The 23,660-nt window shown below is 43.1% G+C and overlaps 1 protein-coding gene across 3 annotated transcripts in view; it reads right to left on the reverse strand.

The window, feature by feature from the left end:
- Positions 1 to 23,660, reverse strand: part of PTPN14 (protein tyrosine phosphatase non-receptor type 14) — a 455,032-nt gene that overhangs the window by 403,578 nt on the left and 27,794 nt on the right. For 2 of the 3 annotated variants that reach the window (XM_081903739.1, XM_081903737.1), the window contains exons 2-3: positions 9,809 to 10,111; positions 6,677 to 6,846 (exon numbers count right to left, since the gene is read on the reverse strand). In XM_081903739.1, the coding sequence (XP_081759865.1) occupies positions 6,677 to 6,846; positions 9,809 to 9,982 (344 nt within the window). In that variant the 5' untranslated portion in view covers positions 9,983 to 10,111. The remainder of the gene's footprint in view (positions 1 to 6,676; positions 6,847 to 9,808; positions 10,112 to 23,660) is intronic. The other variant, XM_081903738.1, reaches the window with a different exon arrangement.

A 23,660-nucleotide genomic window follows, 5' to 3' on the forward strand; every position in this document is an offset into this window, starting at 1 on the left:
TACAGCACATTGCTGAAAGGGCTCAAATGATAAGCAGCTTTCCGGTCTTCCTTGCGTCCTCAAACAAGGTTTGCTCTGATCACTGACTCAGTTGCGTTCCCATGAAGTGCAGAGGAAGGAAACCAGAATACCATGAATTCAGGAAGCTTCTTTTTTTTCTACTCTTGTTCAACCAACCAACTAACTAGCCACATTGGGTATGGCTCACATCTCCCGGTGGCAATGAGAGCGAACAGATTTCAGCAAGTTAGATTACAGCAAACTGGGGCTTTTAATACAGTAAATGGTGCCTGCGGTATGCCCACATTCTACACCTTCCAAGCCTTGCCCCACCCCTCGTTCATCCTAAAATTAACCGTTAAGTTTTGAGGGTGCTGGGTGCCCATCTTAACACCCAAGAGGGACTGTAGGGAAGGAGATGGTCTTTCAGATATTTGAAGCCTCTGCAAGAGAACTGAATGAGTCTCCACAGCATTAAAAAATTGTCCAGTAGCACCTTAGAGACCAAGTAAGTTTGTTCTAGGTATAAACGTTTGTGTGCATGAACACTTCTTCACGAAAACTTATACCTAACACAAACTTAGTTGGTCTCTAAGGTGCTATTTTTTAATTTTTTATTTTGACTGCGTCAGACCAACATGTCTACCTACCTGAATCTAGCATTAAATCATGTCAGTTTTGACTATGCATCAGTGTAGAAATTGATCAAAGGTTCTCAGACTGCCCACTCCATGAGCTCCCCATGTATTACAAAGGACGCGTTCACACTTGTATATTCGTGCCGCTCTGACTTTGCAACGCCATTGCGCAGGTGAAACGGGCAATTGTTTCATGTCAAAAACTTTCAGCGAACCTATGTTTACAACCACGAGTCACCGAGAGATATGTCAATGCATATTACACGTGCGCCTGCTGCCTCAATGATATAAAGCTGCCATCAGAATAATCTGAACACACACACACCCCAGTCCCACCCAGGAGAAATGCATTATTCTACAGCAGAAAAGCACATTGTACAATCCTATGCACGTCGATTTAGAAGTAAGGCCTGTTGCGTCCATTGGGGCTTAATCCCTAGCTGTAAAACTGTTTAGAATTGTGGTCTTTAAGAAGGAAGTTCTAAGCAAACCATCTTGCTTCAAGCATTTTGATCTTACCACAAAATGTTTTGTTTGCCTCTAAGGTTTTAGTTTCATTTGGCAGAGCCATGCCATATCACTTGCTCCACGTGCCGATAGAAGCCACGAGCGTTTTACACACCCCTTGGCTACACTTTTCAAAGTTCATTCATTTACGAGTCCACTTTATTCTCAAGATGTTTGAAGTACAGTACTAAAGTGCTGCTGTTTCCCATGTCGTTCTGAGTGTGTTTGTTGGGGGAAGGAATCCTCAACCTTTCTAAAAATTATTTTAAAATATTTTCCTCTTTAGACATGTTTTTTAACAGTTAACATTTAAAGCGCCAAGATGTGTATATTATTTTTAAAGTTGTTTTTCCCCCAAGCAGCCCAGTCTCAATCAAATGTAAAGCAATCACACAAAGCAAGCTGCTCATTCAGGCCATACATACAGACTTGATCTGGAAGGTTTCTGACATAAATGGCATTAACAAAAAAACTGTCAACGTAAGCGGTGAAGGAACTGCATTTATTTATTCCAAAATCTAGGAGGAGCGGGGGACAGGCCCAATTAAACCACAGTTATAAGCTAACCTGAATCTACCCAATCCAGAATCCTCATTCTGACATTAGCCAAATAGGGAAATGTAGATTGGGGAGTTGGGTGATTGAAAATGACTCACTTGCAGCATCATGTATAATGTTTAGCTGGGACCTGAACAAAGGAACTTTAAGTTAAATAATACAATACCAAAGTCTCCTAACCTTGCACCAGAATCTAGAGAATCCACCTGCCCAGCCCTTTGCTTCAAACTGTAGCCAAGCTTAACCACAGTTTGTTCCCACCAACAGTCTCCCCCAAACAGTACCCTTGTTGTGGACCAGGTGTACACCATTCAGCCCCTTGAATGGGTAACCACTGGAAGCCCTGCTAAAGAGCAGGACATGACTCGAGTAAAATAAAGAAATAAATACAGTGGTACCTCAGGTTAAGAACTTAATTTGTTCTGGAGGTCTGTTCTTAACCTGAAGCTGTACTTAACCTGAAGCACCACTTTACCTAATGGGGCCTCCTGCTGCTGCCGCGCCGCCGGAACACGATTTCTGTTCTCATCCTGAAGCAAAGTTCTTAACCTGGGGTACTATTTCTGGGTTAGCGGAGTCTGTAACCTGAAGCGTTTGTAACCTGAAAGGTCTGTAACCCGAGGTACCACTGTACTAATTACCAACATGAAATTGCCGTAATATATACAGACAGTAAGTTGCAGCTAGATATGTCTGACTTTTCCAAGTTAGGCAATACACATTTCAAATGTTTTCAAATACTGTATGAATATTCTGCCTTCACCTCCCTGACCTACACAGTCTCTCTCCCCCCCCCCCATTTTTCAAGGCTGAGAGCCTAGCAAAGCCTCCATATGGTCTTAAGATATTTGCCGCAAAGAGTTCAGGCTTCAATACTCAACACAATGGGAACAAGCTCTCCATTCACTGGTGGGAGTCAGCAGGGAGAAGGGTTTGCCATCCTCAGCAAATTATTTTTATAAACAGCGAATTAAAACCATGAAGGCGCACTCATTCCAAAGCCCACAGGAGAAAGTTCTGACCCCTCTAGAAGAATCCCGTGGAATGAAAACAAAGAATCCAAGAACATTAAACCCAACACATGACCATACAAAAACACCCACTATGAAAAAGTCACATAACTTTCAAAAGGTGCCTGGCCTAGTCTATTCTGTTCCAGGTTTCACAACAGGTCTGCAACATTTTACAGATAATATTGAAGGAAAGCTCGGCTATTAAAAGTGTGCCAAAATTTGGCCCCCTTTGCAAGATACCTGCAGCCATGCAGGACCTATTTTCCTATGGTGTGCATTGTGAGCATGAATTCTGCAGCCATGTGCATGAGACCAGTGTGGGTACTCGGGGTGAAAAAAAATGGGGGGGGGATCCACATCCTGGAGCAAAATAATCAGATCAGCAGCCCCCAGTTCAAAGGCAGACTGGCACAGTAGGATTGTTGTTGTTTAGTCGTTTAGTCATGTCCGACTCTTCGTGACCCCATGGACCAGAGCACGCCAGGCACTCCTGTTTTCCACTGCCTCCCACAGTTTGGTCAAACTCATGCTGGTAGCTTCGAGAACACTGTCCGACCAACTCATCCTCTGTCATTCCCTTCTCCTTGTGCCCTCCATCTTTCCCAACATCAGGGTCTTTTCCAGGGAGTCTTCTCTTCTCAGGAGGTGGCCAAAGTATTGCAGCCTCAGCTTCACGATCTGTCCTTCCAGTGAGCACTCAGGGCTGATTTCCTTCAGAATGGATAGGTTTGATCTTCTTGCAGTCCATGGGACTCTCAAGAGTCTCCTCCAGCAACATAATTCAAAAGCATCAATTCTTCGGCGATCAGCCTTCTTTATGGTCCAGCTCTCACTTCCTTACATCACTACTGGGAAAGCCATAGCTTTAACTATACGGACCTTTGTTGGCAAGGTGATGTCTCTGCTTTTTAGGATGCGGTCTCAGTTTGTCATTGCTTTTCTCCCAAGGAGCAGGCGTCTTTTAATTTCGTGACTGCTGTCACCATCTGGAGCCCAAGAAAGTAAAATTTCTCACTGCCTCCATTTCTTCCCCTTCTATTTGCCAGGAGGTGATGGGCCCAGTGGCCATGATCTTAGTTTTCTTGATGTTGAGCTTCAGACCATATTTTGTGCTCTCCTCTTTCACCCTCATTAAAAGGTTCTTTAATTCCTCCTCACTTTCTGCCATCAAGGTTGTGTACAGTAGGATACCCAAACTTATCAAGGTGACGAAAAGTGCACTGTTTAGAAAGAATAGTTACCTGACGAAAGTATTAATATTTGCACTAGAAATTACAAAATGGAGGGAAGGCACTTAAAAACAATGTTCTCACACTGCAACAGTTTTAAACATGCAAAAAGAGTGTATTGCAAAGACAGACTGAAATGTTTGAGGAAACTATGAGTGCCTTTTTCCTTGCTGGGAAACAATGGGTGCAGGGAGAGATGGAGGCACAACTGTTTTTCCTTCTTGATTTATAACTCCCCTTGCCATCACAAAACAGATTTTCATCCTGCATCATTTTCCAGGAAAGTCAGAATCACAGGATGAGAAGAACAGGCTGGTAGATAAACAATGACAGAACACTGCTCACATTACGAGTTCCTCACTTTATCTTACTTTGCTTTGGATGCCGAGACAGAGGAAAAAAGATGTATCTGGGAAAATTGATCCTGGTTAGAATCACAAACTATGAGCCTGGCATGGAAGAGGCAGACAAAATGGAATCCACAAAGACGGATGAGTGAAATTAGTGCAACTCAGTTGGACTTCAAAATACCGCATGATAAGCCAACTTGCTGTCCTCTGCATAAACATCTAGTTGCCACTGTGTTTTTGATGTGGGGGCCTTTTGTAAATGTGACCTTCAATATTTCATACAGATAATTATTTATGGTGTTTTTCTTTCCTCTCAAGCCCTGGAAAATGTCACACTGGTTAGGGAATGGACCTGGTATAAGGAGCTGAGTTCCTGTGGCATTGGACATCTTAAAGGCCCACAGCAGGCTTAAGGATGATTCACGTAACCAACCCATGTGAGAAAGGATGCGTGAGGGGGCTCAGCCATGCTACAGCCACACCACCTGTTTTAACGTTACTCCTGATTTGTTTCTGTGCAGATGCAACACTACTGCAAAGTTAAAGCAACCCGCAAATGGAGAGGGGGAATTCATACCGGAAAACACATGGAAGGTCTGCACCAGGCCTTAAAATTTACTGAAAATGTTAAAAACAAACAATACCGTACTTATTGAGCTCTGTAGCCTGCTTTCATATTACACTAATTTCAACGCATGTGAATAGGCCTTGGCACATTACAGTTCAATGAGCCTGAGGAGATTCAAATGCCACTCATGTTCTTTCAGGAAGAAGTTCAAAACCTGTGTCTATCTAGAAACACTAAAATGGCAGCTCAGGATTTCTGCTGGAATCATCCACAGTGACCTAGACTGGAGAAAATCTAGAGCCACTGCTGAACTCAACGAGGCATGTTTCTGAGACGACACAAATAGGATTGCAGCGTAAGTCAGGTGACATGGCCATATGGTGGATTTTGTCTGTGCAACTAGAGAGCCGTGTAAACATGGCCGTTTGATCTGCAAGTATTATAAACAGGGATCTATATCAGCATCAAGGGATGCATTACACTTGAAGAGCCGACTTAAATTAGCAATCCATGCAAATATCTGTCCTTCAGAGGGCCATAAAGACTGCTTTATACCAGGTAACTACTCAAATTGCAGGTGCTTCAGCTACACCAGACAAGTACTGTACTTCCACCTGCAGACGGCTGGCAATACTGAGAACAGCTGGATGGCCACAAATTTGCCGTTTAATGGGTCTGTAATTAAAGTACTGACTTTTGGGGGGAGGGGAGAGGAATTGCTCACATTCCTGCCTGATGTTGCTTAAGCCTCATTTATTTATTTTATTTTATTTGTCAATTGCTACATATGAAGCACTTTGAAGCAATCTTACAATACAATAAAACCACATATAAAACAACTGCATGCATGAAAACAGTCAAAACAATTTTGGATCCAATGCAGACACAGGGTTCAGCTACATTGGCAAAGAAAACGAGCCTTATAGGCGTTGTTTATGCATTCTAACACTGTGACACCAGATGGCACTGCGGAGCTCTGTTTTTGCTTACCCCCTTCCCCTCTGAAAGTCAGCCTAAAATTGCCTCCATATGTAAATCTTATGCAAATTTATGCTATGGATTGGTCCCCAGAGTTTTTTCAGTACAGTGGTACCTCTGGATGCGAACAGGATCCGTTCCGGAGCCACGTTCGCATCATGAGCAGAACGCAACCTGTGTCTGCATGGGTCGTGATTCGCTGCGTCTGCGCGTAACGTCATTCTGAGCGTCTGCGCATGCGTGAGCGGCGAAACCCGGAAGTAAATTTTAATGTTCTGTTGGAAGCTGCCCAGAGTGGCTGGGGAAACCCAGCCACATGGGCGGGGTATAAACAAGAAATTATTATTATTATTATTATTATTATTATTATTATTATTACTACTACTACTACTACTACTACCCCCTGTTCTGTTACTTCCAGGGTGCCGCGGGATGCAACCTGAAAATATTCAACCTGGAGCAAACGTAACAAGAGGTATGACTGTACCTAGCAACTCTTCCTGAGATACCCTCCCGGCAAACCATGGTCTCAAAATTGGGAGCAAATGTTACATTCAGCAGTGATCAACACTGCTTACGTCACCTTGTGGTAGGTGAGCCATTGCTGCTGGGTGATCCAGGCAGCAGCCAAGTCAGCATAGTACCATTGCACCAGCGCAGTCAATCTGGCATCACCCCGTTTGGCACCTCACCCCACCTGGTAAGCAGCAGCGACTCACCTGCCAGGAGGTCAGGTAAGCCCCTCCACCCCACTGAGCCGTCTGCCATTGGTGACACCTGCAGCAAGGCAGCGGTCTTAACTACGAAAAGTATAATGAAACAGAGCTTTGGGTACCTTGTGACTTCTTGCTGTAGTCTGGCAACGCTGGGCACGTAGAACATGACCCCAAAGAACAGCAAAGGCTCGCTGGCAAACTTGTCCAGCTGCTTTTTCAGCGGTTTCTCCAATTCCACCCATCGCACTTGCTGGCTCTTGCTGTGAAACCAAAGGCCAAAATAGTGTGTCTGGAGAGGGGGAGGAAGAGTTTAAAAGCAGGTTTATTCGCTGTGCAAGTTTACAAAGAGCAAAAACCCCTCTCCCGTTTCCTTCCTCCCATAAATTAAAATCTATGTGTATTAACAGTTACCAAATAATAATAGGTTCCATTTTTATGAACCTAAGAAGTTGCCTCAGACCAAGTCAAAGCTGCAGAACTATCCAGAGCCACTGGTACAATGTCTGGCATTGTAACCCCAGGGGGACAATTCTCAGCCCTCCCTTAGAATCATAGAATCATAGAGTTGGAAGAGACCACAAGGGCCATCGAGTCCAACCCCCTGCCAAGCAGGAAACACCATCAGAGCACTCCTGACATATGGTTGTCAAGCCTCTGCTTAAAGACCTCCAAAGAAGGAGACTCCACCACACTCCTTGGCAGCAAATTCCACTGTCGAACAGCTCTTACTGTCAGGAAGTTCTTCCTAATGTTTAGGTGGAATCTTCTTTCTTGTAGTTTGGATCCATTGCTCTGTGTCCGCTTCTCTGGAGCAGCAGAAAACAACCTTTCTCCCTCCTCTATGTGACATCCTTTTATATATTTGAACATGGCTATCATATCACCCCTTAACCTCCTCTTCTCCAGGCTAAACATGCCCAGCTCCCTTAGCCGTTCCTCATAAGGCATCGTTTCCAGGCCTTTGACCATTGAACCAATGCCAAGGATTGAACCAGAGGCCTTCCACATGCAAGGTAAATGCTCTACTGCTAAGCTACTGCTTCATTCTTCCATCCTATACTAAATGGCAAAGTAGTTAGTTCTCCAACTCTGGCCATCCAAGCTTGGGGAATAATTCATGTGACTTTTCACAGTGGCTTAGTGGTGGAATTTCACATGGCATCTGGGCTTGTGAATGGGGTCAAGACATTCTGGGATTCTGGCACCAACATACACCTTGCACTTACGATTTATGATCAAACAAAGGGTAGAAAACAACTGAATGTTTGCCACTCCTGAGATCAGAATAAATGTAACACTTCCTCATCCTTTGATTAGTCCTAAGGGATCAGGAATAAGCAATTCAAAGTGTTGGGGGTGACTTTTAAAGCCCTAAATGGCCTCAGTCATGTATACCTGAAGGAGTGTCTCCACCCTCATCATCCAGCCCGGACACTGAGGTTCAGCGCTGAGGGCCTTCTGGTGGTTCTCTCGCTGCGAGAAGTGAGGTTGCAGGGAACCAGGCAGAGGGCCTTCTCGGTAGTGGCGCCTGCCCTGCCTCCCAACAGATGTCAAGGCAATAAACAACTATTTTACTTTTAAAAGACAACTGAAGGCAGCCCTGTTTAGGGATGTTTTTAATGTCTGATGCTGTATTGTTTTTAATATTCGGTTGGAAGCCGCCCAGAGTGGCTGGGGAAACCCAGCCAGATGGGCAGAGTATAAATAATAAATTATTATGATTATTATTATTATGATATCGCACCTCTCTCAAACGTAAGTTTCCTCACTCCCCGCGCCCTCCCAAATGGCTTGATGTTATAATTGGTTAAAGGAAGAACTATAACTCAGAAGTAGAGAAAATGTTTTGCATGCAGAAGCTCCCAGATGGGGGAGAACCCTACTGGAGACACTGTAGGGATAGATGAACAAACAGTCTGAGTTCATATAAAGACAGCTCCCTGCATCACCACGGACATCAACCATGGTTAGCTCTAATCAGAGCGAGATCATGAACCAAGGTTTGAAGCCAATTTCAGATCCTGGGTTAGAAACAAAACAACTGAATCAGAGTGATTACCATTATTTCATGTTATCAGCGTAAATTCGGGTTTCCAGTACTGGTTGTGTTAAAATGAGTGTCCCATGAGTCCAAGCAGTGGGTGTGGTTTAAACTTACATCATTTTGAGGCAGTACAGTAGAACAGTACAGTAATTAAAAGCAGCTTCTAACAGAAGCAGCTTCCAGTGGGATTTAAAAATAAAATAAAAAATAGATGTACTACAGTCAGGGAAAGAGGCATAATTCTTCAGGAGAGATTCCAGAAACAATATTATTTATTTATTTAAAAAGGATTATCTGAAGCTCGTCCAACATTCCAAGCAAAAATAAAAATAAAAAAATGAGTGAGCGCAAATTTCTCTCCTCGGTGCCTAGCAAGCAAGTGCCGGTTTGCACAAAAAGCTGCCCACTGCGTACAGCTCAAGACATTTATGTGATGACTGGAGCAGAGTGAGTGGGGGAGGAATGCAGCAGGAGCAGGAATGACTTATCCTGCATTAAAAGCACATGGCTTCACTAGCTGAACAATCAGGTTGCATTCGCGAGTTGTGAATTTTGTCAGTAAAATATGGGGGTGGGAAAGGTGCTTTGTAACTATTTTCCAGTAAAATACAGTGGTACCTTGGTTCTAAAACGTAATCCGTTCCAGAAGTCTGTTCAACTCCCAAAATTGTTTGAAAACCAAGGCACGGCTTCTGATTGGCTGCAGGAGCTTCCTGCATGCAAGCGGAAGCCACATCGGAGGTTCGGCTTCCGAAAAACATTGGCAAACCGGAACACATAATTCCAGGTTTGTGGTGTTTGGGAGCCAATTTATTCAGCGACTAAGCTGTTCAAGAACCAAGGTACCACTGTACAGAAATATTCACAGGAGTGGAACTCTGAACATGTTTGAAGCCCTGCCTCAAGAGGAAACATTAACACGAAAAGGAGCCTTTTTCGCTTATGGAGAAACAGAATGAAGTTCTCTTTCAGACCACTTAAGAGAGTTAGGACCTGACAGGAAATATCACTGAATCACCATCCAAACCGTAGGTAATGGACTTTTATGTAAGCAGGGTACGTTTGCCAAAGTTCCACTCAGTGATAAGATCGGGCCAGTTCCAAGAATAACATGACTCTAATAAACAGATTCCAAATGACAAACAGCTCGAGCTAAAAATATGCCAAATTGCAGGCGGCAGATGGTCTTTTCCTGGGTTACCCTCACCTCTCGCAATTCCAGCCTCTGAGCCACGGCCTCCAGACATTCCTGCCCGGTGCTCTCCACAGAGAGCGTGCACTCAATCACGTTGTTGTCCAACAAGCGGATCCGAGTCATAAAGCAGTTCTTGCTCCGGACATTGTAGCGCCTGGTCCTTCGCAATTTCAACCCAAACGGCATGGCTGCTGGGGCTTCGCCTTCTCACGCTTTAGATCTTCTTAGCAAGAGAGACTTGAATATCGCTGCTCCAGTGGCTGCTCTTCTCCTCCAGGATTGGGAATGGTTGCCCATGCCAAAGGCAGATCCCTGCTGGGGGAAAACACGCACACAAATGCAGAAATGAGATTTATTTGCTTAGGGTTAAGTGGGGCAGAACATTTGCCTTTATGCAAGTAACGGTCATCGCCTTGCAAGAACAGTTAAAACCAGCTTCCTCCCACCCAGACAGAATTATCTTCATCGCCATCGCTGATTTATTAATCACCTTCCAAGCCACCATCTCAAGGCAATTTACATATAATTAAGAACAATTAAAGTTGAGACAAGCCAGAAATGACAGCTTGCTTTGAAGGAGCATGCTCTGTCCCACATGCACAAACACAACATTCTCCACAGTAATGGCATTGCAAAGATACACTGTCCTATTTTAACTCTCTGACCGCATCCACACGTCATGTTAAGCCGCAAACCAGGGGTCACCAAACTTCTTAGGCTCATGGGTACTTGGGGATTTCTGAACAAGTGCCGTGGGCATCACACTCTGTTGTTTTTCTCCCACTTCTGCAAATTAGCTTCCATCCCCAATAAAAAGTGTAAACACACACACACACACACTTTGCATTGCCAAGCAATGCGGTTCAATGTCTGATCCAGTAGACTCAATCTGAGTCTTGCAAAGCAGGCAGAGAGCTGAAGGAGTAAACAAGAGGAGTAAATGAGAGAAGGAGTAAACGAGAGAAGGAGTAAATAAGACATCACACTTCCTTCTTCTGTTCTAGGAATAAAATTAGTCACCTCATTACTAAGGGGGCAATGGGAGCAGGGGCATTCAGAGCCCTCGTGGATGCCAGCGGAAGACCACATGGACATGATTCAACCCACATACACCTTGTTGGTAACTCCTGCCATAGACCATGGCCTACTGTGAACAAGCAACACGGTAGTACATGTTGCTGAATTGCTCCCATGTCGCCCTGCCCTTCCATGAGCCAGAAGAAACAAAACAATTTTTCCCCAGAAACTGTGCTGTGCGGATAGAGAGCCATTTTGGACAAACAAGTTCCCCACTCCCCTTCTCCTGAGTGCCTCCTCTACTGGTTTTTTTAGCACATACTAAAGATGTTCCTCTTTCAACAAGCCTTCTAAAAGTATTTATCCCAGCTGGCCTCTGTGCTGGATCTGAATTGATTTTATGTGTGTGTTGCTTTTTTAAAACAGATTTTAAATTTAGAGGGTTATGGTTATACAGTGGACGCTCAGGTTGCGAACGTGATCTGTGCGGGATGCAAGTTTGCAACCCGCGTCTGTGCACGCGCGGGTTGCGATTCGGCGCTTCTGCACATGCACAAAGTGCGACTTAGCACTTCTGCGCATGCGCAACCACCAAAACCCAAAAGTAACCTGTCCATAACCCGAAAAAACACAACCTGAAGCGGCTGTAACTGTATATGTGTGTGTGTGAGCATGCAACTGTTTTTAACTGTTCTGTATATGTAATTTTTATATATGTCACTATATTGTAAATTGCTTCAAGATGCCTCATGGGAAGTGATTCATAAATGAAGTTATTATTAATCCTAATGGTTATAATAATAATTCTCTCCTTCTTTCCCCCATGACTGTAAACCAGGGGTGAGGAACCTGTGTCTCTCTGGCTCTGGTTGAATTGCAACTCCCATCAGTCCCATTGGTCAGGGGTTATTTATTTATCCCCTGCCTTCATCCCAAGGTCCCTAAGAATGATGGGAGCTGGAGTCTAACAACACCTGAAAGGCCACAGGTTCCCCATCCCTAGTGCAAACCATGGTTTAGAGCTACATGTACAGCAAACGCTAACCCTGTTCCCTCGTAAACCTGAACTGGAAAACATGGCTCCAAGACTAGCAGCAGCCATGGTTTGCATCTAACTCTAAACCATGATTAACTCTGACACGAAAGGAATTCACTCTGAAGCAGCGAGCAAGAATCGTATTTGCTCCCAAGGACAACTCGTAATTTGCAACCATGGCTTTAAAAAAGCCAAGAGGTTGTGTTGGATTAAAAGGCATTCCAAGTACTATATAAGAATTAAGTTTTTTGGAGGAATAAAACCTCAAGTTGTAATATACACCTATAGCTAACAAACATTCTGCAATATGCCCAAGACGATAGCTTGATATGAAGTAGTGGGAAGAATGAAAGGAAACTCAACAAAGGTCACAGAGGATAGGGCTACATAGTGCCTGAGCTCTGCTTTTGTACACTGCAGTTTTGCCGGTGGACTTTATCTAAACTTATTGTTTCATTAAAATACATTTCCATTCACTAGAGCAGTCACACCCTTAGACTAAATTAACTATTTGATAGTTCTCTATTAAGATAAATAAATATAACTTCCATTCTTTTTGGCATTCAGAACTCGGCTGGATGAGAAAGAAGGAAAACGCAAACTGCAAACAAAATGTAGGAAGAAAATGGATAGATGAAGGCTGCAATCCTATATATCCATATACCTGGGAGTAAGACTCATTGAACTCAATGGGGCTTACCTTCAAGTAGATATGTATAAAATTGCATGGTCAACACTGAGCAAGGAGGAGTCAAGATATCATTTTGCTCCTATTCGGAACTACGAATTCTTAAAAATAAAGAACAGGGCACTTTTCCTCCTTTGTTCTTTTATGGAATTAAACTCATGTAGCTTATTTATCAGAGAAACCATGAGACATAGTAAACTAGTATTCCAAGAACTTGTTTGATTTCTTGCCATGGAATGCGCTTTACAACTTGTAACACAAAGCAAGTACAATTCGATATAAAGGTTTCTTTTCAAAAAATAAAAAATAAGTACCGTACATAAATTTATCTTAAATAGGCCTGCCCAAATGCTTTGTGCATCTGTTCACAGTGAAGGCACAAGATGCTATTTAAAAAATGCCGTGAGAAACATTCCCGTGAAACAAGCTGTGCTTGTACAGGATGGAATGTAATACTGATTTTGGTCACCTCCATCAAATAAAACACCCTTCAGATGGTGCTGATCTGTACCTTTAGATCCTGCAAGGGGGGGGGTGATTTACAGGGAAAGTGTGGTAAGCATTTTAGACAACTTGACTCAGTTACTTTCCCACTCCTAGATCAGGGGTGGGAAGGTCAATCAAGATCCACAGGAGGTAGGAAAGCAGGTAGATCTGTGGGTGCTTTGCAGTGGTTGGGAGAGTAAGTATCTGACTCACAATTCCTCTGCAAAAGATCTCTCTCTCCTGTAAACAAAGCTGATGAAAATAAAGAAAGCTTAGCAGGAAACCTGGGATGATATTTTCGTGTGAAAGGACTGCAAGCTCAGTTCTGTTGAGGACAGAGAAATCCCTGAGCTGAATTTGTGCTCATACACTCCCTACGCCTAAAATCTATGTGGATGCCTGCTCTCTTCAGCCACTATCTTGCAGCTTACTTTGACTGGTGGACCCTGAGGTTCTACTAAAACAGGGCTGGGGAACATGTGGTCCTCCAAATGTTGCTATACAGTCGTACCTTGGATCCCAAACGCCTTGTGACTCGAACGTTTTGGCTCCCAAACGCCACAAATCCGGAAGTGAGTGTTCTGGTTTGCAAATGCTCTTTGGAACGCAAACGTCCGACGCAGCCTCCAATTGCGTGCAGGAAGCTCCTGCAGCCAATCGGAAACTGCACCTTGGTTGTTGAACGTTTTTGGAAGTCGAATGGACTTCTGGAATGTATTCTGTTCAACAACCAAGGTACAACCCATTATTCCTGGCTGCGGCTGATAGGAGTTGGGAGTCCAAAACTGTCTGGAGGGCAAAAGGTTTCCGACTCATGTACTGAAAGAACAAAGTAGATCTTACAGGCCTAAAGAGTTGAAAGTAAAGTCTCCTTAGGAGAATTTTTTAAAAAACCTTTCTGGGAACAGCTCCTGAAAGGCAAGTCAGAACTACAAAGCATGCAAAGCTGAAAACTTTCCTTGCTTTAAATTTGAATAGATTACGAACTCCTTGGTACATGGTGGCATCTGTTGAAGTTTCATTACCAGACGTCTTGCTGCTATCTCAGACATTCTGGATGTAGCAGCTACTAAATAGTAAAGGATAGCCAGGATTTGGAAACTGCCTCGAATAAACTTAAGGTAGCTAGCATGCGCCAGGTAGTTTTCCTTTATTGATTCTCCAGGTTATTCCCTGGCATGCTCTGCCTGCATAATTTTTGCTTGATGTTATCTTGCACTATCTGAAGGAAATGTTAACGTAAGGCTGACTGACTAGAACAGTAAACCACTCCACGCTCCAATGTTATCTTGCAATTGTATCATAACTTAGCTGGCATGCCAGTCTTGGAGAAGGCTGGCTTATGAATTCCTTGATGTGCAGCGGCAACCTGTTTAAAGTTTCTTTTGCATAGCACAGAATAACAGCAAACAAGTCTCACTAAACTCAGCAAGGTGTATTCTCCTATAAATCTGCACTAGGAGGGCAGCTTTGGTAATGCCTTCCATTGTTTCCAGCAGGACTTTGGGTGACTAATTTTCCGTCGTTCAGGTCAACATGTTAAATGGAAGAATAGCCTACGACTATCCCCATGTCACAAGCCTTTATGTCACAGGCTTATAGCAGCACAGCAAAACTCACAAGCAAGTTCATCTTAGATATATACATGCATACATGTTAATATATACTCTTTCCCTTTTTAAAAACAAAATATTACTAACAGCCTCTGGAATTCTTCCAGCATTCCGTATATTACAGAACTATAGCACACCTATCTGAACTATGCAGTTCTGGGCATGGCATGGATAAGGGGATAATTAGCACAACTTGCTTGATGAGGTGCAAGCCTGCACTTTTAAGAGAGGGCATTAAAGAAGTGCCAAATTCCAGAGACAGGTCTCATCTGGAAAGGTTTGCTTACTTACCTGCTGTTGAATATGTAGCTCCAAGAATAAAAGCAGGTTTTTAAAAGGAACAGTTTTTCAGCTAGCTAGCAGCTTCTAGAGCTTCCCATTTCAAGTTACGATCGATTTAGCCAGTATTTTTTACCACATACACAAGGCTATGTCCAGCTGTCCGGTCTCAATTATAATGGCAGGTAGCTTCCCAGGTCCAGCTGCCGCCACCAGATAAGCCCACAGCTGGGGAAGGGACCAGCCAGACAACAGGATCCCTGGCTACTAGCCATAATGGCTATGCTTTGCCTCCACGGCTGGAAGCAGTAATGCTTTTCTGAATCCCAGTTGCTGGAAACCAATATCCCAATTCAATTCAGGACTTCCCACAGTTTTGGGGGGGGGGGAGAAATGTTAGGAGTTTCAAACTCAGATCTTGTTAAGTTACACATACTTTGGTCCTACCTAAACCTAAGCGGAAAGCAGGAAAGATGCTCTCAAATTGCCACAGCTGGCTGTGACGTTCCTTTTTAATGTTGTTGTTTTTTCCTGGCACTTCTCGCTTGTGCTGCTGCTGCAAAAAAAAGGCTTCCCTCTTGGAAATATCCCTAGTATATTCATTCATTTCAGGAATGCTTTGTTCCTCGTGGTTCCACCCCCAGGGCTGTGGGGAGACAGAGATTATGGAACTCTTAATCAGTACTGAACAGTTAACCATTAAGTCAGCACCCTGGGCTACATGGGCTACCCAGCGAAAGTGAAGGAACCTCCTTGTCTGAGGCTCACGTTTTATTCAGCATTTGGGTTTGCAGTTGGGAACACTGTTGACGACACACCTGTTTCCTTTGGCATGGAAAAGGATGTGTGCCATTAAACATCCATTCATCTGGCTGCCCTAATCAAAAAAAGAAATCTTCACGGTCAGAGTACACAGGGATGAAAGATACGTTACCTGTCACAACAGCCACATAAAATGTGGGCTGGAGCTGTTTTGCAATGAAACAGTCTCTTTTTCTTTGTTTGTTTATAAGATTTCTTGATACCCACCCTTCACCATAAGGTCCCAGGTCAGATTACAGCAGTATACTCATACAATTTAAAAGAATTGACGCAGTAAAGGAGTTTATACGCAGCTATTAAAAGCAAGTAAAACAATTTCAAATGGATAGATTTAGAAAGCACAGTTCCCCCAAGGATCAGTACTGCGACCCGCACTTTTTAATTTGTTCAGAAATGACCAGGAGTCAGGGGTGAGCAGTTCGGTGGCCAATTTCCTGACGACACTAAATCATTCAAGTTTGTTGAAACACAAAGGGATTGTGCTCCAAACGGACATCGCCAAACTGAGTGACTATGTTGTGAAACGGCAAATGCAATTAAATACAAACAAATGTAAAAATGATGCCTATCAGGTCAAAAAATCTTAACTTCACATATACACTCATGGGGTCTGAACTAGCAGTGACTGACCAGGAGTGAGACTTGGGAGTAGATGGTAGACAGCTCAATGAAGATGTTGAGCCTGTATGTGCAGCCGCTGTGAAAAAGGCTGGTTTTATGCAAGGGATCATTAGGAAACGAAATGAAAGTAAAGCTACCGATATCATAATGCCGTTCTAGAATTTCATGGCACAATTTCATTTGGAATACTGTGTACAGTTTCAGTAGGCTCACCTCAAAAAAGGATATTGTAGAGTTGGAAATGGTTCAGAAAAGTACAACCAAAATGATCAAGGGGAAGAAGGACTTCCCTATCAGGAAAGACTGCAGTATTTGGGACTTTATAGTTTAGGGGAAAGGAGAGTTAAGAGGTAACATGATAGAAGTTCATGTAGTTATGCAAGGCATGAAGCAAGTGGATAGAGAAAAGCTTTTTCTCCCCTTGTCATCACACTAGACCTCATGGAAGTCCAATGAAGCTTATTTAGTAAATGTAAGTTAATTTGTTGGTATCTTATGTTAGGAGATGTTTTTTCTTTTGTTTTCGTTATTATTATTTCTCTTTTTTATGTATTTCTTTTTTGTGTGTGTGTCATGTATGTTTCTTTTGTTTGTTTTAATGTTTGATGTAGCAAAACGAATTAAAATCAATAAAAAAAATGAGGGGAAAAAAAGGAAGTCCAATGAAGCTAAATGTTGGAAGATTAAAGACAGATAGAAGAACGTTCTTAGTCACACAGCACATTGTTAAACTGTGGAACTCACTCCAACAGGAGGCAGTGATGGCAAACCGACTTGGGTACAAATTTGTGGAGGATAACACTATCAATAGCTACGCCCCAAAATGGCTATGCTCTGCCTCCACTCCGTCGGCGGCAATAACGCTTCTTAATACCAGTCTCTATAACCACAGGACAGAAGAGTGCTCTTGAGCTTGCAGGTTTCCCACAGGTATCTGATTAGGCACTGTGATAACACAATGCTGGAATGGATGGGACACCGGCTTGATCCAAGAGACTCTTATGTTCTTTTGAGTTTGATAATTTAGGGACTGACACAGACAAAGCCCTCTCCCAGACCATCATTCCCCACACTTCTGAGGGTGGTGGAACTACCAAGAGATCAATACAAGTAGATTAAACTGTTCTACTTCAACTAGTGTGTAGGGATGCATAACAGGGTCACGTCTCAGGGCATATTTTTAGCAGAAACTTAAACCTAGTTTACAAGGAATTCCGGCACCGTGGGGAACTATCATTCTGCAAAGGATTTCTAACAGAGAATTCTTATTCCTTCACCAAGCAATTCCCAGGGTCATTAGGCAGAAGGATATAGCTGTTAAAGTTCTATAAAGCTGATATAATTTTGCATTGTAGATCTGCCCCTAAGCTAATGTAGGTCATTAGAGTGGCACCACCAAGATTTTCCTTGCTGCTTTTTCCTTCCAGAAAAGGGGGGGGGGGGCAGAAATAAAAGTAGGTCAAAGAGAGAAGTTGAAAATTAGAGAAGGAAGTAGAGGGGTGTACGGAAAGAGAAAAGATATGCAGTACAGAAATTAAAGGTTGGTCTCCTCTTGCAAATTGGAATTAAAGGTAAGTCCTGGGTCTGAAAAAGATCTACAGAATAAGTACACCATATATCTTATCAGTCCTATAGATCAAAAATCAGTTTAAAACTCATCATTTTGACTACGGTAAGCAACTCTGTTGTGAACTAAGCCTTAGACATCTTTGTGGGATAACTTCCCAGTGCATCTGATATATGCACAGTACAATCCTTGGCTACTCAGAAGGAAGACCAGTTGACTCCAATAGGACTTAAAGGTAAAGGTTAAGGGACCCCTGATCATTAGGTCCAGTCGTGGCCAACTCTGGGGTTGCAGCACTCCTCTCACCTTACTGGCCGAGGGAGCCGGCGTACAGCTTCCGGGTCATACGGCCAGCATGACTAAGCCGCTTCTGATGAACCAGAGCAGCACACAGAAACGCCCTTTACCTTCCTGCCGGAGCGGTACCTATTTATCTACTTGCACTTTGACGTGCTTTCAAACTGCTAGGTTGGCTGGAGCAGGACCGAGCAATGGGAGCTCACCCCATCGCAGGGATTTGAACTGCCGACCTTCTGATCGGCAAGTCCTGGGCTCTGTGGTTTTACGTACAGTGTAGGGTTGCAGCCTTATCAACAGAACAGGAACACTTTAATTCTTTCTTTGCCAAGAAAGTTGGAAGCATATTATCACTGTTTAAAATTACAGTGTGAGTGAAGTAATGATACAGTACAGGGTGGCGAACCTTTGGCCCTACACTTGGGACTACAACTCCTATCATCCCATGCTGGCTGGGGCTGATAGGAGTTGCAAGTCCAGCAACATACGCAGGGCCGTAGCGCAGCCACCCCCTGATTTCTAGAGTATTCCCCAGCCTATACACTTACACTGAGGCCTAGCTGGTTTCAGGCCTCAGAGCTACTGTGTAACTTGCAGGTAGCTTCTGCCCCTTTCAGAGCACTGAATAAGGACAACACTGAATAGAGAATTGTTTTGTGTGTTTTAATTGCTTTATTTGCTTCAAAGGCTGGGACAGGAAAAGCTGCATTTCTGCTTGCTTCTCTGTCTCTTGAAGGGCAGAAGTCCATTCCCTTTTCAGAACATGCCTCTCTCCTCCGCTCCCCCAGTTTGTAATTAAATCCTGACCAGTATAAATCTCATAGAAAGCAATCACTAAAGCCTTTTCCAAATAACTTCGCTTGCATGCCTGCATGGAATGGCATTCTTAGTATTAATTCACAGTAAGCCTTGATATAAATCACCCAGAGCTAACAGCTTATGAATAAGTGTGCTTGTTTCAAAGGCAAACCACACTGCCACCTCTTTTGAAAAGCAAAAGCAACAGTTCAGAAGTGAGCTAATGGCCTTCTCTCCCCACCTCGTCCCCCCCTCCAAAAGTATTATAGCATATATATTTTTCAATGCATAATATGTGGGCTTAACTAGCCTGATACAACTAGTATCCTTACAATGAAGATTTATTGCTGAAATAAGAAGGGCAGGGGGCAAGCTTTATTTGAAATTACTGCCTGCTGCCAGCGAACTGGAATGCCTTAGAAAGTGTTAACACTTCACCCCAATTTGTTGCCTGCTTTTTCTCTGAGGAGCTCAAGATGGGGTTCATAACTTTCCCCCTCTCCTTCATTTACCACAACTACCCTGTGAGGTAAGGTTAGGCTGAGAGGCAGCGACTGGCCAAAGTCACCCACTGAGATGCATGGCTGAGTAGAGATTTGAACCAGGGTCTCCAATGTCCCAGTCTGACACTGTAACCCAGGGTAGTCCATGTGGTCCTCAAGGCCATTTTTGGTGGCCCTTGGCTACATTTGACGCACACATCCCTCACACTGCCTACCCAAAACCGGCTAAGTGAATCCCAAAGCCTAGTTAGCCCTTTCCCACCTTTGGGAAGGAGTGAGGAGGGCTCTAGGACCCTGCCAGAGCCTTGCACATCCTTCCCAAAGCCCAGTGCCTCACTTAGGTAGGTAGCATGAGGACTGGATGGGAGGGGGGGCACATCAAATTTTGGCCTTGCATGACAAGGCAGTGCATGGCCCACAGTTTCTGTGTCGAAGTACACTTGCGGCCCACTTGGCATGAGAAGTTGGACCAACCTGCTCTAACCGCTACACCGCACTGCATTTGGATTCCGTAATAATCATATTTGAAAACAAGATGGGAATTTATGAATACACCGGCTATAAAAATAGAAATCAACAACTGCTTATGAAGAGGGCAGAAAACTACGTAAAAGAACAGCAAAGGTTCTTTCAGGGAGACGGTCACAATTTATATAAATGGCTCAACTAACAGGCTTTTTTGGGGGGTGGCAGGTTTAATGTTTGTACATCTCAGTGCTGTAAATGCTTCCAGGGAAAGTGATGCTATTCAGAGAACACATGCGACTCCATGAGGCAATGGAAAACTGCATGGAAACAGCATCCCACACATATGTATTGGGAAGCATGAGGCAAGGGGAATGAAGGGGAAACCCCAGCTTCAGAAACTAGCCCACACACTTGGCACAACTGCCCAAGGAGGAGGAGGAGGAATAGTTGTCTTGGTTCAGGAACCCTTTCATCGAACAGCAAATTAAATCTGCCAAGTGCTTACAAGAGCACAGTGTCTGTATTTTTGGCACTCTCTTTGCGAATTCCGAAGAAGTGGCTGAAATTTAAAAGTGCCTTTCAGTCACTTATGTGGGCCCAATGTAATTGATCAGTAGTCCAGATTTACTTACCTATATCCCTCAAAGAACTCAATTTGGCATAACATGGTCCCCTCCAATTCTGTCCTCATGACACTCCTGTGAGGTAGGTTATCCTGAGAGACGGTGACTGGCCCAGGATCACTCAGTGAGCTTCATGGCTGAGTGAGAATTTGAACCTGGGTCCTACTTCCCCAGCATGGTGCCCTCCAGCCAGCATGTCCAGTGGTCAGGGATGAAGGGAATTGTAACCCAAAAGGTCTAGATGGCACCAGGCTGGGAAAGGCTCCTGTAACCACTGCACAACACTGTCCCTTGGTTGCAGCCAATGGATGTAAAGCAGTATAAAGAAAAATAACAAGAGCAGTTTGTATGGTACTAGGAAAAGTAATTGTCATCTGTGCTGTAGATTCATGTCCTGATAAGAGGGACAGCTGCAATGCGATGGGCTGTCTCTTTCCCTGGCCAATGTTGTGACAAAAGACCTGAAGTTATAAAATCTAAGGATCTATGAGGATTGATCACACAGCACTAAACCAATTAAATTATCGCTTGTCTTTTAACTTACGCTAGGTTAGCCATTTGACAACAATGAAACAGAGCTTCCCATACAAATGTTTTATTTTAATTCGCTTGACAGTTTATTGGCAGTGGGAACTACTCAAGTGTAATAGGACGGCGTTCAAGACACATAACTGGAAGAATATCAAATTACCACAAGCAATTCCACTGATGGGTTTCTTTTGGTAACCACAGTTGTTTTGCGTCCTGACATAACATTAAACGGAGGAGGAAAGAGAGAGGGGGAAAGTATGAGCCCAAGACTTACCAAAGCTGATTCACATAATGCTAAATCGTAATTTGGCTTTATGTTCGAATGAGACATACATGCAACATGCTCCTTTGTTAGGGCCAAATGGCAGGGTAAAGATGTTTTAAATTCAAAAACTGTTTCATTGCCCTCCCCACATTTACAAACAGCCAGCTCACTCAAATTATTTTCATTTTAGTGTAATAATTTGCAGTCTGTCAACAAACCTCCTTGATAACTTTCCAAGGAAGGTGGTGCCCACATCTAAACATGCTCTTTCTCTTCCAGATATTTAAATAATGTTGTCCCAGTTCATTATACATACACCACTTCCACTTTACGGTTGCTGCCAGCTTGCTGACCTATGATGCCTTATTTTTGCCATCCAACACAAGTGGCATTTTAAAAATAAAAATAAATGGTAGTTTATTACTACAGAGCTTCATATTTGCCTACAATTTATCCTTTCTAAAAAACAAAAACGAAAAAAAACCCTCATCTTCTCCACCTACACAGAAATATCTCACAAGCGGTTGTTTCTTACCATCGCTTTCTCTCTCTAAATCTGCAAGAGGAGGGAGAATTGTTTGCCTTTCTAAATTTAGATATCCATGGATACATACAATATTTTTCTCTGTTTAAGCTTGGCAGCTCAAACTGATATGGAAAACAAAAGTGCATTTCATTACAGGAAGTCTGTGCTCTTGATTTACAGAAGAACAAAACAGTACATGCTATTGCATCAAATCAATATAGGGAGGAAATATTCTCAAAAGAGATTTGCATGGCTTACAAGCGACCAGTATAATTTCATCTTCCTGACCTCATGTTTTCTGAAAAGCTACACTATTTAAGGGAGGACCCCATACTTGGGGTTTTCTTGTCATGTATCCATCCTCCCCAGTGCCAAACACTCCAGCTCCAACATCTGAGAGTCCAATTGAGGTTTGGGATCTTTTCAAGATAAGTACTGGTGGAAATGATGGAGAACAAAACCTACAGATTCTCATTGAAAGGCTCAGCAAATGAGATCGAGAGCATCTAGCTTACACATCATTTACACGGGGATAAATGACTGCAGTATGAACACTTTTTACAAAGCATGGCAAGTCAAAACTGCACAAGAGTTGTCAGATATAATACGCAGAGTTCACACACACACACACACACACACACAGAGCTATTCTAGTGTCCCATTTGCAATTTAGGTTCCTGTTCTAGAACTCAGGCTTATTTTATGGGGTAAACTTCACAACCTGAGTTTCAGCTGTTGGGTATAAAAAATGTACCCCTTTCAGATAATCAGGGTGTCTGGAATACAAGCGCAACATTTTTTTAAAACTTTCTAACTAGTGCTGAGGTAGCTTAAACTCTTCTGTGCTATATTGTATGTCACCTATTTTGAGGAAGAGATGTTGGATAGTCTCATTTTAGACTTTAATAACAATCTTATGTTGTGTGCATTTATTTTATGAGGACTGTCCTTGGTGATCGCAGGAAAAGCCATCTTCCATCACCTTGCTATCCTTTCCTTATGATTCCTACTTCCAATCTAAAACCAACCATTGGTTACAACTCAATCACCACCATCAGAATTTCAGTCAGATAGTAAGTATAACTGCAAGTCACATTTTTTTTTCTAAGTGTGGCATTTTATCAGAGAATGCTAGTTTTTTAATAAAAAAAAGCTCTCTTCTTTTACACCCATTATCCCATCTTCATCCCTCACATTTCTCAGTGCTAACACTGAGACAGACATACAGAAAGAAATCCCATAAAAATGTATGACTTTGCCAAAATGGTTAGCAACATATGATCATGATTTGACCTCAGAAAACCCTATTATGTGGTGATCCTCCAAAACTAAGATCAAATTATTCTCTCTGGAGTGAAGATAATTACAGGCTCACAAATGTATGAGACCATACAGTTCTGACACAAAAATTTTCAAATTAGCAAACCACTTATTTGTCTTGGATCTCAGAAATGAATCTGGTACAACCCTACCAGACCATGGCACCGCTATGGAACCTCCACCCTCTGTGCACGACAAGAAGAAAAGTCTGTGATGTAAACAATCCCTCTGTACAGAATTTGCATTCCCTTAACTCAGATTGGAATGCTCAAGTGAACCCAAACTTTTGACTAGAAGAAGAAGAGGAGGAGTTTGGAGTTGATATCCCGCTTTATCACTACCCGAAGGAGTCTCAAAGCGGCTAACATTCTCCTTTCCCTTCCTTCCCCCACAACAAACACTCT

Source organism: Podarcis melisellensis, assembly GCF_964234715.1.
Source record: "Podarcis melisellensis genome assembly, chromosome: 3".
NCBI classification, from domain to species: domain Eukaryota; kingdom Metazoa; phylum Chordata; class Lepidosauria; order Squamata; family Lacertidae; genus Podarcis; species Podarcis melisellensis.